This window comes from Microtus pennsylvanicus, chromosome 1 (genome assembly GCF_037038515.1).
Source record: "Microtus pennsylvanicus isolate mMicPen1 chromosome 1, mMicPen1.hap1, whole genome shotgun sequence".
In the NCBI taxonomy this organism is placed as follows: domain Eukaryota; kingdom Metazoa; phylum Chordata; class Mammalia; order Rodentia; family Cricetidae; genus Microtus; species Microtus pennsylvanicus.
Window position 1 is genome coordinate 140,986,654 of NC_134579.1, and position 19,450 is coordinate 141,006,103.

General features: G+C 41.7%; 1 protein-coding gene across 1 annotated transcript in view; it reads right to left on the reverse strand.

Annotated features, from left to right (window-relative positions):
* The window catches only part of LOC142859270 (uncharacterized), a 77,647-nt gene extending 60,143 nt beyond the window's left edge, over positions 1 to 17,504 (reverse strand). Inside the window, exon 1 of the mRNA XM_075989571.1 lies at positions 17,303 to 17,504. Within this exon, the coding sequence (XP_075845686.1) occupies positions 17,303 to 17,466 (164 nt within the window). The 5' untranslated portion in view covers positions 17,467 to 17,504. The remainder of the gene's footprint in view (positions 1 to 17,302) is intronic.
* Between the last annotated feature and the right edge of the window lie 1,946 nt (positions 17,505 to 19,450).

Below are 19,450 nucleotides of genomic sequence, written 5' to 3' on the forward strand. Positions count from 1 at the left end.
AAAAACCCAGGATAGCCAAAACAATCCTATACAATAAAGGATCTTCTGGAGGCATTACCATCCCTGACTTCAAACTCTATTACAGAGCTACAGTAATGAAAACAGGGTGGTACTGGCATAAAAACAGAGAAGTCGACCAATGGAATCGTATAGAAGACCCGGATTTTACCCCACAAACCTATGAACACCTCATTTTCGATAAAGGAGCTAAAAGTATACAATGGAAGAAAGAAAGCATCTTCAACAAATGGTGCTGGCACAACTGGATGTCAACCTGTAGAAGAATGAAAATAGACCCATATCTATCACCGTGCACAAAACTCAAGTCCAAATGGATTAAAGACCTCATTATCAGCCCGAAAACACTGAACCTGATAGAAGAGAAAGTGGGAAATACCCTACAACAGATGGGCACAGGTGATCGCTTCTTAGGTATAACCCCAGAAGCACAGGCATTAAGGGCAACATTGAATAAATGGGACCTACTAAAACTGAGAAGCTTCTGTAAAGCAAAGGACACTGTCACTAAGACACAAAGGGAACCTACTGACTGGGAGAAGATCTTCACCAACCCCGCAACAGACAAAGGTCTGATTTCCAAAATATATAGAGAACTCAAGAAACTAGACTTTAAAATGCTAATTAACCCAATTAAAAAATGGGGCACTGAACTGAACAGAGAATTCTCAACAGAAGAACTTCAAATGGCCAAAAGATACTTAAGGTCGTGCTCAATTTCCTTAGCAATCAGGGAAATGCAAATCAAAACAACTTTGAGATACCATCTTACACCTGTCAGAATGGCTAAAGTCAAAAACAACAAGGATAGCCTTTGCTGGAGAGGCTGTGGAGGAAGGGGTACCCTCATCCATTGCTGGTGGGAATGCAATCTTGTGCAACCACTGTGGAAGTCAGTGTTTCGGTTTCTCAGGAAATTCGGGATCAACCTACCCCTGGACCCAGCAATACCGCTCTTGGGAATTTACCCAAGAGATGCTCTATCACATGTCAAAAGCATTTGTTCAACTATGTTCATAGCAGTATTATTTGTAATAGCCAGAACCTGGAAACAACCTAGATGCCCTTCAATGGAAGAATGGATGAAGAAAGTATGGAATATATACACACTAGAGTACTACGCTGCGGTAAAAAACAATGACTTCTCGAATTTTGCATGCAAATGGATGGAAATAGAAAACACTATCCTGAGTGAGGTATCCCAGACCCAAAAAGAAGAACATGGGATGTACTCACTCATAATTGGTTTCTAGCCATAAATAGGGGTCACAGAATCTACAATTGGCGAACCTAAAGAAGCTAAGTAAGAAGGTGAACACAAGGAAAAACATATCGTTATCCTCTTGGATAAGGGAAGTAGACAAAATTGCCGGGGAGAAAAGTGGGATCTTGGGGGTGGGGTGGGAAGGGGGTAAGGGGAGATGGGGAGAGAAAAGGTAGAAGGGAAGGAGGGGGGACTTGGGGAAATAGGAGGATCGGGATAAAGGAAGGTTGGATAGGGGAGCACGGAACCACAATCCTTAGTTAAGGGACCCACTTTAGGGTGGGCAGGAGAATTGACCCTAGAGGGGCTCCCAGGAGCCCAAGCTAAGGTCCCCAGTTAGTTCCTTGGGCAGCTGAGGATAGGGAACCTGAAATGACCCCATCCTAGCGCAATACTGACGAATATCTTGCATATCATCTTAGAACTTTCATCTGGCGAGGGATGGAGATAGAGACAGAGACCCACACTGGAGCACTGGACAGAGCTCCCAAGGTCCCAATGAGGAGCAGAAGGAGGGAGAACATGAGCAAAGAAGTCGGGACCGCGAGGGGTGCACCCACCCACTGAGACAGTGGAGCTGATCTACTGGGAGCTCACCAAGGCCAGCTGGACTGTGACTGAAAAAGCATGGGATAAAACTGAACTCTCTGATCATGACGAACAATGAGGGCTGATGAGACGCCAAGGACAATGGCACGCAGTTTTGATCCTACGCAATCTGCTGGCTTGGTGGGAGCCTAGCCAGTCTGGATGTTCACCTTCCTAGATATGGACGGAGGGGGGAGGACCTAGGACTTACCACAGGACAGGGAACCCTGACTGCTCTTTGGACTGGAGAGAGAGGGGGAGAGGAGTGGGGGGAAAGGGAGAGGGGTGGGAGGAGGGGGAGAAGAGTGGGAGGAGAGGGAGAAGAGTGGGAGGAGGGGGAGGGAAAGGGGAGGCTGGGAGGAGGTGGAAATTTGTTTTTTTTTTCTTTATTCTTCTTTTATCAATAAAAAAATGTTAAAAAAAACATATAATCATTTCATTAGATGCTGAAAAAGCATTTGACAAAATTCAACACCTCTTTATGATAAAGGTTTTGGAGAGATTAGGGATACAAGGATATTACCTAAATATAATAAAAGCAATACAGCAAACCTACAGCTAACATCAAATTAAATGGAGAGAAACTTAAAGCTATTCCACTAAAATCAGAAACAATACAAGGCTGTCCACTCTCTCCATACCTCTTCAATATAGTGCTTGAAGTTCTAGCAATAGCAATAAGACAACATAAGGAGATCAAGGGAATTTGAATCGGAAAGGAAGAATTTAAACTTTCGTTATTTGCAGATGATATGATAATGTACATAAGCGACCCCAAAAACTCTACCAAAGAACTCCTACAGCTGATAAATACCTTTAGAAATGTAGCTGGATACAAGATCAACTCAGAAAAATCAGTAGCCCTCCTATACACAAAGAACAAAGAAGCAGAGAGGGAAATCAGAGAAACATCACCTTTCACAATAGCCACAAATAGCATAAAGTACCTTGGTGTATCTCTAACCAAGGAAGTGAAAGATCTATTTGACAAGAACTTTAAGAGATTGAAGAAAGAAATGGACGAGGATACCAGAAAATGGAAGAATCTCCCATGCTATTGGATTGGTAGGATCAACACAGTAAAAATGGAAAAATACCAAAAGCAATCTATAGATTCAATGCAATCCCCATCAAAATCCCAACAAAATTCTTCACAGACCTAGAGAGAACAATAATAAACTTTATATGGAAAAACAAAAAACCCGGGATAGCAAAACCAATCCTATACAATAAAAATACTTCCAGAAGAAATACCATTCGTGACATCAAAGTCTATTACAGAGCTACAGTAATAAAAACAGCTTGGTATTGGCATAAAAACAGAGATGTTGACCAATGGAATCGAATTGAAGACCCCATCATGGGCCACAATTTCCCCTGCTTCTGAGTGTCGACGTGGAGAGGCAAATTCACAGTCAGAGTCAGCAGGGAACCATGATTGCTTCAGCCAAGAGCCTTGTGGTCAATTCCCTGTGCAGAGCAGGACGACTCTGTTCAGAGCAGGGAAGTCCTGCTGTGGATGCAGGGACTCTTACCATCCTGAGAATGAAAGCTTAGTCATAGGTCCCCAGAAGCTCTGCTGAGAGGTGCCAAGGGTACCAGAACCCACTATTGGCACACAGGACAGAAGGAAGCCTTTGCTACTGTCCGTATTAGCACTCTCGGAGCTTCCATTAGAGTTTGCATGGGATTTCTCCTGGGTCCCTCTGTAGCTCTCAAAGGGCTATGCCATGGAGGTGGCTTCTTCCAGGCAGAAAGTAACAGGGTGGTTCCAAGACATATAATGCTGCTGTTTTGGTGATGGTTCAGGAATGTCACTGATATAGAAGCTGAGACTCAGACAGGCCCATATCCTCTCTAAGAATCAAACTCAAGAGCCAGAGAACTGGGATGTCACCTCTGGAAGCAAGAACAGAGACCTCTGACGTGATTTGGACTGTACACAGGTCCATCTGCCTTGGATCCCCTTCTGTGGTTTTGAAGGGTGACACAATGGGAAAGACTTTGTTTTCCTCCTGGTGGTGGATGTGTTTATAATTTCCTAGGGTTCCTCAGACTTCTGTCTCGATCCCCCAGTACTGGGGGTCTAGGTTTATGTCTTGTCTAGCCATGGCCCTCTACCCTATGGTTGGCACCTCTGACTAATGGGTATATTTTGTGCCGATTCACTCCTTGCATTGGCTTTTGGACTCAGAGCATGGTTTAGAAAGTTGTGTTAGACCTGGAAGAACAGAAGATGCTCAGATGGGATAATGGGAGTACCCCTGACACAGAAGCTGGGATACATGTGCATGCGGCTGACTATCTGAGACCAAAATGGATGTGTGGAATGAGGCCTTTGGTCAGAGACTGGGGCTGCAAGATGACAGTTTACACTGGTTCCTGAGTCTCCCAAACCCACTTGCTACTGAAATCTACCAGTCTGTGGCTTCATCTCTTGGTGGCTCAGATTCCTTAAGACTTGGCTTTGTCCCCATCTCCTCTAGATCTCATTTACTATCATCATGAATCCTGTCTCTAGATCCAGCTGGTCCCACTTTCACTAGCATCCGAATTAGAGGTTGAAGCCATTGGGAGTCATTATGATAATAACACAAACACTTGTCTTAGCTGGGTGCATTAGTATCTGTCTCTAATCTCATTACTAGGGAGGCAGAGGCAAAAGAATTGCCATGAGTTTTAGTATTGCCTTTACTGAAACCCCATTTTTCCCTTGCTTTAATTTCTAAAGGTCCTGCATGTGGATTCAGAGTCTGTGGCCACAAAGCCTTTGCATTAGCTGTCTTGGGGTTTCTGTGAATACCCTTCTGTCCTGTTGTCTGCCCATCCTGGTCACCTTTCTGGAGGGAATTCCTGTTTCTTCTTGTTCCAGTTACTAAGAAAGCTGAAGAAAGTCCTTCAGCACTCGGCACTTAGTCATCTCTCACTAGCACTGGCAAGGAGGGACATCATGGTACCAGCCTCCGTGCTGAGCACTGCCTTGTCCATGTACTGATCATAACAGCTTTCAGAAGGAGGCACTAACAGAATTACCATTTGCTAGGTGGATAACTGGAAGCTCAGACAGGTGAAGTCACTTGCCTGGAGCCACACTGTGACTATTTTACCAGTGGGTTACATCCCAGGTCTAAACTCATGTTCTACAACAATTACAGGGCAGGCTGGATAAAGGTAGCCAGCTGTCAATTTGTTCACCCCAACACTGGTCCTTGAGAATGGTTGAGAGAATGCTTTCAAGACAGGAAGTATTTAGTTATCTGGGGGATAAAAAAGAAGTCCACAGTCTACACTGTGAAATAAGGATAGTTTAGACTGAGGAAGGCTGACAAGAAATTGCCATCTACCTGCACAAATGCCAGTAGAAAAAGCCAGGATAATACCCATCTGGCAGCATTTACCAAAGCTGAGGACACACAGGTGAGTAAGGCATAGCTATCCCAAGATCCAACAAGATATTAAAACAGACAAAGAGACCCAATCAATATAGTAATAACTTAGCAGTGTGGCCTAACCCAAGTCTTGCATAGTTACCAGTGTATCTATAGATGGCTCTTTCTGTGTCAGGGTCATCTCAGAAATAGGAGGTAACCTGTGGCAGAGAGTAGCCAAAGCGTCTACTATAATTCTTTGCCTGCTGAGCTTGTAAATGCCTGGGTTTATCAATTCCTGTCTGGGGACCCACAGGCTTGCTTCCTCCACATTTGAATTCTCTGGCTTACTTCCAGTCTCAGAAATTGGATCTGCCCCCAGGAGTTCTACAATTATGAAACAGTCACCTAAAAGAAACTTTTCCTCGATATACTCTGACATCTCCAATGGCAAGGGGCAGAATCAACTGTTCATCTCATGTACACAAAGGTACAATAAGAAAAACAGCCATTCACATAAAATAAAAACAAATAAATTTAAAAAGAAAAAAGTACATCAAATGCATGGGCAAGGACAACAGCATCCAGACAAACACTGCTTCCCTAAGTGACTTGGAAGGTCATTATCTATGTTGTGTGCTTATCATTGATGATGGATACAGTATGGATACTGATTTCCTCATAAAGTGTGGATCCAGGGAGCAAGCCAGGCTATTCACAACCAAGACACCAATAACCTGTGTAGCTCTGACTGAATGGAAACTCACTATGCAGCCCATGCTGCCTGGAACAAGTAGAGATCCATGTCTGTTTGTGAGTGCTGGGTTTATAGCAGTGCAGCACAACACCAGAAAAAACAAACTGCACTTAAGTTTGAAAAAATTGAAATCACTTTATATTTTATTAATAAACACTACATCTTTCTCAAATGAGGCTTTTAATGGGCAATCAGTGAATGATACCCTTAACAAATTATGAAAAGCAAGAACAAATAAAATCAAAATAACAAAAGTAAAACCTAAACAACCAAAATAAAAACCTAAACAAAATGACAAGCAAAAATTAAGCTGGCAGGATTCTCTCACTACAGATTCAGCAGCACAGACCTAGAGCCTAAGGCTGACCTTGAACAGGTGGAAGCAACACAGTCACTGATTGTTACAACCTTTTCAAGATGAGAAGAGCCATGCCTCTCTGGGGTTTTATACTATATGTCATGTTCTTGCCAAGATCAAGGATTAACATATTACAGACTTTGTCTCAAAGACTGTTGAATTCACTTGAGTCATGTCCACTAAAGTGGCCTAGATGGTCCATCAGGACAAGCACCGGTTACACTCGTGGACACATTCTGGAGGTCCACAAGCTTTGGATTTGCTTCAGTTCTTTTCTGAAGCCCTCCCCTGTGCATCCTTAGCTAGAGTAGAGTCCCAAACACCTCCATTTGCAGACACATCTTAAGTATACCTGGGCCGAGGCTTTTCCTTATCTGCAATCATTCCATTCCTAAGGATATAAACATTCTGAAACTTCATCTTCCTAATGCGCACTGATACTGTTGTACCATGCAGATTCTAGCAGTCTGAGTCTCCCTGGTGCTTTGTCCTGAACCCCACAGCTCTTTCATTTTCCTTAGGCATCCTGCACATAGCCATGCATGTTTGTATCCAGTGTAACTTCCTCAGCTCTGAACTGGCTGGATCTTGTGTAGATGCATCTATGCCTTTGAGTTCGGGGATTAAAGGAGTATGACACCACACCTGACTAAAGAAGCTGGACTTAAGTGTGAAAAGTTTTGTTTTTTATTCAGAAACATAGATTTTTTTTCTCAAAAGGGGCTTTAAATAGGCAGTCAATATAAACAGTGAAAAACCTTAGCAAATTGGGAAAAGCAAGAAAAAGAACAAATAATATCAATATAACAAAACAAAAACCTAAACAACCCAAAACAAAACCCTAAACCAAAACCCAAAGAAAATGAAGATAAGTAGCATTCTCTCTCTGCAGATTGAACAACACAGAGCAACAACATATGCTTTGCTTTGGAGACGTAAGAGGAAGACAGTCACCAATTGTAACAGAATTTTCAAAATGAAAACAGCCACTCATCTTTGGGGCTTTATATGTCATGTTCTCCCCAAGGGTGAGAAGGCATTTTCCTCCTTGTGAGTTCCCAGTCACAAAGTGGTGTCTGTTTATGAAGATGCCTAGATCCTAGGGTAAAAATGAGATGTTTTCAAGATGTCTATGGGTTCCTTTGGCTTCCTCAGTTCCTACAACAGTGTTGTCAAGGGGGGAAAGGAGTCAAGACCCAGAAGCAGCCATGCTGGATCACTGGCTAGACATAATCAAGACCTATTACACAAAGGAAACCAAATTTGAAGAACAAAATGCATGCCCAAAATTGAGTAGCTTCTGGCAATGGGGATAAACTGGTGGCTCTTACTGTAGCAGCTCCTTCTGAAAGCGGCCCTCAGTCTGGGCTGTAGCCTGTTCAAGCCCAACCTGAAAATTTTTGGACCTGGGAGATTGGTGTAGGAGGTTCTTTTGTCTATATGTTGCTTTCATTGGTTGAATAAAGAAACTACGTTGGCCTTTTGATAGGGCAGCACTTAGATAGGAAGGCACAAGAGAACTGTATGCTGGGAGAAAGAAGGAAGGCAGGGAGAGCTGCCATGGAGCCTCCAGGTCAGACATGCTGAATCTTTCCCAGTAAGCCACAACCTTGTCGTGAACACAGATTATTAGAAATGGGTTGAATCAAGATGTGAGAGGTAGCCAATAAGAGGCTAGAATTAATGGGCTAGGCAGTAATTTAATTAATACAATTTCTGCATGGTTATTTCAGGGGTTAAGCTAGCTGGGCAGCGGGATGCAACCTGCTCCTCCTTCAACAGAGTGGCTGCCCAATGTGGCCAACTATTGTCACATAAAACCTGAGAGGTCTTTAAAAAAATTCTAGACACACAGAAAATAACAGACTTTAACATAGCTTCTTGCTGTTTGCTGGTGACATGCTGAAGAGAGATTTCCTTATTCAAATGTAGGGGAAAAAAGCTGCACAGTTTTAAAAAGCCAGCTTTCTGGGCTATGCTCCTAGCGCAACCTCTGCCTCTTGTGGGAGACAGAGAACTTGGATGGGATTTTGTGAGTAAAGTGCTACGGCTTGCTTGATAGCAATGTGGACTGCTGTGTGCCTGGAACTGTGTATGGCTCAGGGGCACCAAATGGTTCTGAGGCAGGAGCGGCTGCACTATACTGAACTGTGCTGATCTCAGGCAGGAACTATCATAAATATCATAATAACAGAACAGTTAAGGTTTAGACTGGGCAGGAAACAGGAAGTACCTTATTACCCCTACATGTCACAACTGAAGTTTTTAAGTTGTGCTTAGCATTTTAAAGAGTAGTCCTGGATAGTTAAGAATTACAGATTCAAAATAGGACAGATTAAAACATAAAAGAACTCTAAATGGGTCACACTGTTTAATAAAGGTACAATTAGGCTTAAGAGAAAAGAAATAAAGAGTATATAGTCACAAAATAATGCTTTTATAAAAAGGGTAAAGTCTTTGAAGAAACAGAGTAAAGTCATAAAGAAGAATAAGCCATGTAAAAATAAAAAATTCACAGAGAGTCTGGATTATCTATATTATTGTGTTTTCTTTAAATTTTTTGACTGTGAAGGAGCTAAATACAGAGAGACACTTCATTGTGTACTCAGCTAAGTTAAACCAGCATATATGTTTTAAAAATATCATGACTTCCAGATTTGGGTCTAAGGATATAATGCTTTGGAAAAGAGGTTCTTCTTTTGTTTTCACAGAGGATGAGACCCTGCGGATGGCTTCTAGACCAATATGGCATGATAGACCACATCCTCGTGAAAGGTAGCTGTGAACACCCTCAAAAAATTACTCAGTCAACTTCAAACTGAGATAAACCTAGCACACAGAATATACCATAAAAGACCTGATTAACAGTGCCCCCATATAGCACAAAGCAGTTTGAAGAGAAATAACTGTGCCCATATTCCCAAATATTGTTTAGAACTGTTTGTTTACATTTAAAGAAAGATATGATATAGATATGAATAATTTGCTTTGGTATAGATCTTGGTTTATTGATAGAAATTTAAGGTCAATTTCTTTATATGTATATGTATTTCTGATCTTGATTAAGGTATTGTGATTGTGTAGTTTATTTAAAAATGGAATGTATAGCACCAGAAGAGCCATCACTGGGGTAAGTTTATGACCCGCAGCAGCAACCCGGGACATGGAACTCAGACATTCTTCATCCCCCCTATACTTCCTGGTCTTCCTGCAGGGGCTGTACTCCCCGAATACAGTCTCTCTCTTCCTATCCCACCCAGCTTGCATCCAGAACCCCCCCTTCTGCCTCCCTCCCCTCTTTGGGCACATAACATTACCCAGCTCAGCCTGTTTGGGTGCTGGGACCGAATCGTGAGGGCAACCGGGCGGGCGGTAGTTCCTTTGTCTCAATAGACTGCCTGCAGCAAGCAAGGTAGGCCCTTTGTTTACAAGCTACCCAACCAGCACAGAGATCTGATCTAAGCAGCAGGAGAGCCATCACTGGGGAGTGCCATCACTGGGAAGGTACATCACTGAACAAGGAGACCTGATCCTGTAAAAGAAGATCCATAGGGGAGCATTCGGAGAAAGAGATGGGCAGGCGCCAATGCAAGAATTCACCCAACAATCTGAAAAACAACATGAAAACACCAGAACCCTGCGACCTCACAACAAGAGGACATAAACACCTTAATCAAGAAGAAGTATAAAAAATTGATTTATGAAAGTGATAGAGGCCCTTAAACAGCATGTAAAAAAACGCCTTTATAGAAATGGATAAGAAGGATAACAGAAAGTTTGAAGAATTGAGTAAATCAGTGAATAATACCTGAGGAAACCAAGGAAAAGCAATAAAACAGATAATGGAAACAGTTCAAGAATTGAAAACTGAAATGGAGGCAAGGAAGAAAACACATAGGGCCGGCTGGACATGGAAAATCTAGGTAAATGAATAGAGACTACAGAAACAAGCATAACCAACCGAATACAAGAGATAGACGAAAAATCTCAGATTTTGAAGATACCATAGAGAAAATAAACACACTGATCAAAGATAACAGCAAATCCAACAAACTCTCATCACAAAACATTCAGGAAATCTGGGACACAATAAAAAGACCAAACCAAAGAATAATAGGAGTAGAAGAAGGAGAAAAAGCACAGCTCAATGGTCCAGAAAATATACTTAATGAGATTACAGAAGAAAACTTTCCCAACCTACAGAAAGATATACCAGTGAATGTTCAAGAAGCATACAGAACACTGAATAGACTGGATCAAAAAAAATGCCCTCGTGATATAATCTCACCAATGGACAGGTCAATCAGAGAGAAACCTAACAGAGAAATAAGAGAATTAATGGAGGTAATGAATCAAATGGAATTAACAGACATCTATAGCACATTCCACCCAATAGGAAAGAATATACCTTCTTCTCTGCAGCTCATGGAACCTTCTCGAAAATTGACCACATACTTGGTAACAAAGGAAACTTCCACAGTTACAAAAAAAAACTAGTAACCACCTGTGTCTTATCAGATCACCATGGATTCAAGTGAGAATTCAACAAAAATGTTACCCACAGAAAACCTATAAACTCATGGAAACTGAACAGTCAACTACTGAACCACACCTGGATCAAGGAAGAAATAAAGAAAAAAATTAAAGTCTTCCTTGAATTCAATGAAAATAAAGAAACAACATACCCAACTAATGGGACACTATGAAAGCAGTCCTAAAAGGAAAGTTCATAGCACTAAGTGCCCACATAAAGAAAATGGAGAAAGCATACATCGGAGACTTAACAGCCCACGTGAAAGCTTTAGAAAAAAAAGAAGCAAACTCACCTAGGAGGAATAAAAGACTGGAAATAATCAAACTGAGGGCTGAAATCAACAAAATAGAAACACAGAAAACAATCCAAAGAAGCAATTAAACAAAAAGCTGGTTCCTGGAGAAAATCAACAAGATTGATAAACGAATGTCCAAACTAATCAAATGGCAGAGAGAATATGCAAATTAATAAGATCAGAAATGAAAAGGAGGACATAACCACAGACACAGAGGAAATTCAGAGAATCATTAGATCTTACTACAAAAGCCTGTATGCCACAAAACTGGAAAATGTAAAAGAAATGGACACTTTTTTAGATAAATACCATGTACCAAAGTTAAACCAGGACCAGGTGAACAATCTAAATAGACTTGTTAGTCGCGAAGAATTAGAAGCTGTTATCAAAAACCTCCCTTCCAAAAAAAGCCCAGAACCAGATGGTTTCAATGCGAAATTCTACCAGAACTTTCAAGAAGACCAAATACCTATACTGCTTAATGTATTTCATAATAAAGAAACAGAAGAGTCATTGCCAAATTCCTTTTATGAAGCTACAGTTACTCTGATGCCAAAATCACACAAAGATTCAACCAAAAAAGAGAATTACAGGCCAATCTCACTCATGAACATCGAGGCAAAAATCCTGAATAAAATACTGGCAAACCGAATCGAAGAACACATTAGAAAAATTATCCATTATGATCAAGTAGGCTTCATCCCAGAGATACAGGGCTGGTTCAACATATGAAAATCTATCAATGTAATCCATCATATAAATAAACTGGAAGAAAAACACTATATGATCATTTCATTAGATGCTGAAAAAGCTTTTGACAAAATTCAACATCCCTTTATGATAAAAGTCTTGGAGAGATTAGGGATACAAGGGTCGTACCTAAATATAATAAAAGCTATTTACAGCAAACCGACAGCTAACATCAAACTAAATGGAGAGAAACTCAAAGCCATCCCACTAAAATCAGGAACACAACAAGGCTGTCCACTCTCTCCATACCTCTTCAATATAGTGATTGAAGTTCTAGCAATAGCAATAAGACAACATACGGGGATAAAGGGGATTCGAATTGGAAAGGAAGAAGTTAAACTTTCGTTATTTGTAGACGATAAGAGAGTATACATAAGCGACCCCAAAAACTCTACCAAAGAACTCCTACAGCTGATAAAAACCTTTAGTAATATGGCAGGATACAAGATCAGCTCAAAAAAATCAGTTGCCTTCCTATACACAAAGAACAAAGAAGCAGAGAGGGAAATCAGAGAAACATCACCTTTCACGATAGCCACAAACAGCATAAAATATCTTGGGGTAACTCTAACCAAGGAAATAAAAGATCTATTTGACAAGAACTTCAAGGCATTGAAGAAAGAAATTGAAGAGGATACCAGAAAATGGAAGGCTCTCCCTTGCTCTTGGATTGGTAGGATGAACATAGTAAAAATGGCAATTCTACCAAAGGCAATTTATAGATTCAATGCAATCCCAATCAAGGTCCCATTAAAATTCTTCACAGATCTTGAGAGGACAATAATCAACTTTATATGAATAAACAAAAAACCCGGGATAGCCAAAACAATCTTATACAATAAAGGAACTTCTGGAGGTATTACCATTCCTGACTTCAAACTCTATTACAGAGCTACAGTAATGAAAACAGCATGGTATTGGCATAAAAACAGAAAAGTCGACCAATGGAATAGCATACAAGACCCGGAGTTTAACCCACAAACCTATGAACATCTCATTTTCGATAAAGGAGCTAAAAGTATACAATGGAAGAAAGAAAGCATCTTCAACAAATGGTGCTGGCACAACTGCATGTCAACCTGTAGAAGAATGAAAATAGACCCATATCTATCACCATGCACAAAACTCAAGTCCAAATGGATCAAAGACCCCAATATCAATTTGACCACACTGAACCTGATAGAAGAGAAAGTGGGAAGTACCCTACAACAAATGGACACAGGAGACCACTTCCTATGTAGAACCCCAGCAGCACAGACATTAAGGGCAACATTGAATAAATGGGACCTACTGAAACTGAGAAGCTTCTGTAAAGCAGAGGACACTCTCACTAAGACAAAAAGGCAACACACTGACTGGGAGAAGATCTACACCAACCCCGCAACAGACAAAGGTCTGATCTCCAAAATATATAAAGAACTCAAGAAACTAGACTTTAAAATGCTAATTAACCCAATTAAAAAATGGGGCACTGAACTGAACAGAGAATTCTCAACAGATGAAGTTCAAATGGACAAAAGAGACTTAAGATCATGCTCATCCTCCTTAGTGGTCAGGGAAATGCAAATCAAAACAACTTTGAGATATCATCTTACACCTGTCAGAATGGCTAAAATCAAAAACACCAATGATAGCCTTTGCTGGAGAGGTTGTGGAGGAAGGGGTACCCTCATCCATTGCTGGTGGGAATGCAAATTTGAGCAACCACTTTGGAAATCAGTGTAGTGTTTTCTCAGTAAATTCAGGATCAACCTACCCCAGGACCTAGCAATACCACTCTTGGGAATATACCCAAGAGATGCCCTATCATATTACAAAAGCATTTGTTCAACTATGTTAATAGCAGCATTATTTGTAATAGCCAGAACCTGGAAACAACCTAGATGCCCTTCAATGGAAGAATGGATGAAGAAAGTGTGGAATATCTACACATTAGAGTACTACGCTGCGGTAAAAAACAATGACATCTTGAATTTTGCATGCAAATGGATGGAAATAAAAAACACTATCCTGAGTGAGGTGAACCAGACCCAAAAAGATGAACATGGGATGTACTCACTCATAATTGGTTTCTAACCATAAATGAAGGACATTGAGTCTATAATTTTGTGATCCTAAAGAAGCTAGATAAGAAGTTGAACCCAAAGAAAAAATATACTTATTCTCCTGGTATGGGAAGTAGACAACGTTGCCTGGCAAAAAATTGGGATCTTGGGGGTGGGGTGGGATGGGAGTAAGGGGAGATGGGGAGAGAAAAGTGAGAAGGGGAGGATGGGAGGAACTTGGGATGGGCTGGTTTGTATAAAGGAAGGGTGGATAGGGGAGCAGGGAAGCACATATCTTAATTAAGGGAGCCATCTTAGGGTTGGCAAGAGACTTGAACCTAGAGGGGCTCCCAGGTGCCCAGGGCGATGTCCCCAGTTAGTTCCTTGGGCAACTGAGGATAGGGAACCTGAAATGGCCCTATCCTATAGCCATACAGATGAATATCTTGCATATCACCATAGAACCTTCATCTGGCGATGGATGGAGATAGAGACAGAGACCCACATTGGAGCACAGGACTGAGCTCCCAAGGTCCCAATGAGGAGCAGAAAGAGGGAGAACATGAGCAAGGAAGTTAGGACTGTGAGGGGTACACTCACCCACTGAGACAGTGGAGCTGATCTATTGGGAGCTCACCAAGGCCAGCTGGACTGGGACTGAAAAAGCATGGGATAAAACTGGACTCTCTGAACATGGCGGACAATGAGAGCTGATGAGAAGCCAAGGACAATGGCACTGGGTTTTGATCCTACTTAATGTTCTGGCTTTGTGGAAGCCTAGCCAGTTTGGATGCTCACTTTCCTAGTCCTAGATGGAGTGGGGGGACCTTGGACTTACCACAGGGCTGTGAACCCTGACTGGTCTTCGGACTGGAGGGGGAGGGGGAGAGGAGTAATGGGAGGGGGAAGAAGTGGGAGGAGGAGGGAAATGGGAGGCTGGGAGGAGGTGGAATTTTTTTTCAATAAAAAATAAAAGAAAAATAAAAAAATAAATATTACCCATACACTTAAAAAATGTAATGTATAATTAGGAAATATAGGTTGTTAATTGATATTCATCAATAATAGTCAAGTTTGTAGTCAGTTAGATTTTCTAGATATATAGAGATATATTTCAGTTAGATAGGCATTCTTCATATCTTTCAAAGACTACAGAATATGGCATTTAAAATGTTTTAATAACTTATGGCTTTTCATGACAATAAGACACATCTGCTCCTGGCAGCACCAAGCTACTTCCTGAGGAAGATGGGCATCAAAGAGGCTCCTTATGGAGTTTGCTAGCGATTTGGGCAAGAAACTGCTCTTGCCTAAACCACTGTGTAAACTGGACATGAAGAACCAATAAAGACAGAGGATTGTTGAACTTGCCTAAAGTTGAGATGGTCCTTCGAGGTTCCTGCTTCATGAAAGAGTCGACAAGACATCCTGCAGGATACAAAAGAAAGTGACTGAAATGTCTTTGAAATTTCCTGCTTCATGGAAAAGTCTGCTGGATACTATGGGCCTAAAGGCTGAAGATGGATGTTCCTTGGTACAGAAAATCTTTGGGTGACAGTCCAAGCAGCGAGATGTCTCTGTTATTTCCAGAGTTTTGGAAGTTGCTTACTTATTGTTTACTTAGGTAATATTATATCCTTCTGGAGTCTTTGATGGAGTTGAGGAATAGATAGATAGCTATAGTTATCATTTTCCTTTGTTGTGATAAAAGATAAAGTAGATCTAAATATTGTTATTGTGATTCTTGCTTGATAACTGTTCTGTTATATGTAATTTTACTATGTTAAAAAGAAAGCCTTTCTTTTTTGTTTAAACAGAGAAAGGGGAAATGGTGTAGGAGGTTCTTCTGTCTATGTGTTGCTTTCACTGGTTGAATAAAGAAACTGCCTCGGCCTGTTGATAGGGCAGCACTTAGATAGGCAGGCAAAACAGAACTGAATGCTGGGAGAAAGACGGCAGGGAGGGAGAGCTGCCATGGAGCATCAAAGTCAGACATGCTGAATCTTTCCAGGTAAGCCACGACCTCGTGGTGAACACAGATTAATAGAAATGGGTTAGATAAAGATGTGACAGTTAGCAAATAAGAGGCTAGATATAATGGGTCAGGCAGTAATTTAATTAATACAATTTCTGTGTGGTTATTTTGGGGGTTAAGCTAGCCAGGCGATGGGACACAGCCTGTGCTCTACTTACTACAGGACATGAAAGCAATTAGAACACAGGTGAGGAGACATGGCATTTCAACTGTCTAGCTACCATCTTCCACTACATTACGTGGCCTGGAAAATCAACATTGATCTTTGGACTGATAACATTCTTTTTTATCCTCAAAGGAAAAGGATCACATAGTAGCTAGGCCTAGAATTTTTTCAGTCCTAAACATGTCGTATTTTAAACAGCACTGTTTAATGGTCTTTCTACTTGAATGAATAGGACATTCTCCTAAAGTTCAGAAAAATCATTTTGTAAATAGCAACAGGATATTAATACCATGTCCAAGAGTATATGAGCAATACAACTGTTATTGATGATGAGTTACTGATCAACTACATCATTTTATTGATAGTCATAATAAAGCCTTGCATGTAGGAAGCTGAACAAGGTCATGAGGCTAGCTGAGTTCTCATGTCCAGGAAACAACTGAACATGAACAACATGCAGGATAGAGCCTCTCATGCTAGAGCAGAATTTCCTGAGATGTGTGCCTGAGTACCCTGGCCCTGCCAAGGATCTGGGACCAAGCAGAAACTTGTGATTTCCTTGGGGCTATAGCTGGGAACCTGAGTCCTGGTTCTCTTTGGGAATTGGTAACAGCATACTCTGAGAAGGTTCTGATCTTATCTGCAGCTGAGGCATCTGCCTGTGTCATCCTGGAGAGTTCTTAACCTATTCTATTCAGAGAATAGTTTGCACAGGAAATGGGTAATATTGCAGAAAACAAAGTTCAAAGGTGGAATTCTCTTCTCCACAAGGGATGTTCCTATATAAAAGTGTTATTTCAACCAGGTGTGGTGGTACACACATTTCAATCCCATTACCTGGGAGCTGAAGCAGGCAGATCACTGCCAGTTGAAGAAACTTCTGCTCAGAACATAGAGAGTTCAGAAGGGAGGAAGGGAGACTCAATTCCGGAGACACACTGAGTATCAAATGTACTGTTTTCTGGACAGAATTTCTTGTTGATTGGACCAGGACAATTCTCTTAGGTATTTTTCCCTGGTTCTAGTTGGAAACCATACATGTGAGCAGAAGACAATGAAAGACAGAGATACCAGGTAAAAGGGACCCACTGGGCTCTATTTCCTCCCCAACCCTGGGTTCCTACCTCAGCTGGGAGAATTCAAAGTGATGCTGTAGCTTTTCTGCCAAGTCCTTTTCCTGAATGGGCATTTCCCTCTGCCTCCATAGGAACTGAAGACTTTCCTCCAATCTCTTGAGCTCCAGTGCATTAGAAGACTGTGTTGTTAGTGGAGGGTCACAGACCATCATACATCTCTAGGCACATACAAAGGATCCAAATAGCTTGCTGGTCGGCTAGGTAGACAAAACAGTAAAAGCACCCAGGAGAGTTAGAAACCCAGATTCAATTTAGAGACTGATCAGAAACAGAGTAGTCTCCTTTAGCCAATCACACACAAGATCACCTAAATACTTATACTACTACTACTACAATCACCACCACCCACACACACAAACAGAGAGAGAGAGAGAGAGAGAGAGAGAGAGAGAGAGAGAGAGAGAGAGAGATGAAGAAAGGAAATGAGGAAAAAAGGAAGCCAGTAGAAAGAAATATCATGGCAGAAGAGGACATCTAATATGGGATTCCCCTCTGTATGCTGTTAATATGTTTTATTGTCATTGATTAATAAAGAAGATGTTTTCTGTCAATAGCTTAACAGTGTAAAGCCAGGCTTGAAGAGCTATATACAAAGAGTAGTTGGAGCAAAAAAAAAAAAAAGACATTGAGATGTCCCCAGGAAACAGACACACCAGAATCTTGCTAGTAAGTCACGTCACCATGGTGATTCTGAGATTAATAGAAATGGGTTAATTTAAGATTTAACAAAAAATACACTTAAGCTATTGGCCAAACAGCATTGCAAATAATGTAGTTTCTGTGTGATTATTTCAAGTCTGGGCAGTCTGAAAATGAACAAGCAGCCTCCAACAACAGACCGGTGTGCCAATGTGGGGCTGATTACATCCTTGTAAAACCCAAGAAGCTTGAAAATGAATTCTAGACACAAAGGAAAAGAGATAAGAATGGCTTCTTGGTAGCTGGCATTTTTTTTGATGGGCTCTGTTTGTTGGTGGTGAGCAGGAGCACCATGGTTTCTTTAAAAGAAGTTTTCTTTGGTGATATGCAAGATATTCGTCAGTATTGCTATAGGCTAGGGTCATTTCAGGTTCCCTATCCTCAGCTGCCCAAGGAACTAACTGGGGACATCGCCTTGGGCTCCTGGGAGCCACTCTAGGTTCAAGTCTCTTGCCAACCCTAAGGTGGCTCCCTTAACTAAGAATTGTGCTTCTGTGCTCCCCTATCCAACCTTCCTTTAGAACCTTCATCTGGTAATGGATGGAGATAGAGACAGAGACCCACACTGGAGCACTGGACTGAGCTCCCAAGGTCCCAATGAGAAGCAGAAGGAGGGAGAACATGAGCAAAGAAGTCGGGACCATGAGGGGTGCACCCACCCACTGAGACAATGGAGCTGATCTATTGGGAGCTCACCAAGGCCAGCTGGACTGGGACTGAAAAAGCATGGGATAAAACCGGACTCTCTGAACATGGCGAACAATGAGGGCTGATGAGAAGCCAAGGACAATGGCACGGGGTTTTGATTCTACTTCATGTTTTGGCTTTGTGGGAGCCTAGCCAGTTTGGATGTTCACCTTCCTAGATATGGACAGAGGGGGGAGGACCTTGGACTTACCACAGGGCAGGGAACCCTGACTGCTCTTTGGACTGGAGAGGGAGGGGAAGAGGAGTAGGGGGAGGGGGAGAAGGGTCGGAGGAGGGGGAGAAGGGTGGGAGGAGGGGGAGGGAAATGGGAGGCTGGGAGGAGGCGGAAACTTTTTTTTTCCTTTTCTCAATAAAAAAAAATATTAAAAACAAAAAAAAGAAAAAGAATAAAAGAAGTTTTTTTGATTTGGCGGTAGCAAAAAAAGTGTGGTTTCAAAATGGAGGCTTCCTGGTGTGTGCTGTCAGCATGAACTCTGGCCCTTTCAGGAGGCCAAGCACTTGAATAGGGTTTTTGTGTAGTGTGCTGCAAGTTATTTGGTGGCAACACGGGGCAACTGGTTACCAGAGTTGAGGCACTGAGTGTGGCTCCCTCCCAATAGTCCCAGATTCAGTGAACAGACCTCTGCCATTTGGATTAGGTGGAGCCAAAAGGCAAAGCAGCCTTAGGCCTAGCCACACCACTTTGCATTTTAAGAAGCAGTCCTGGTCAGAAAAGGAGTACAGATATAC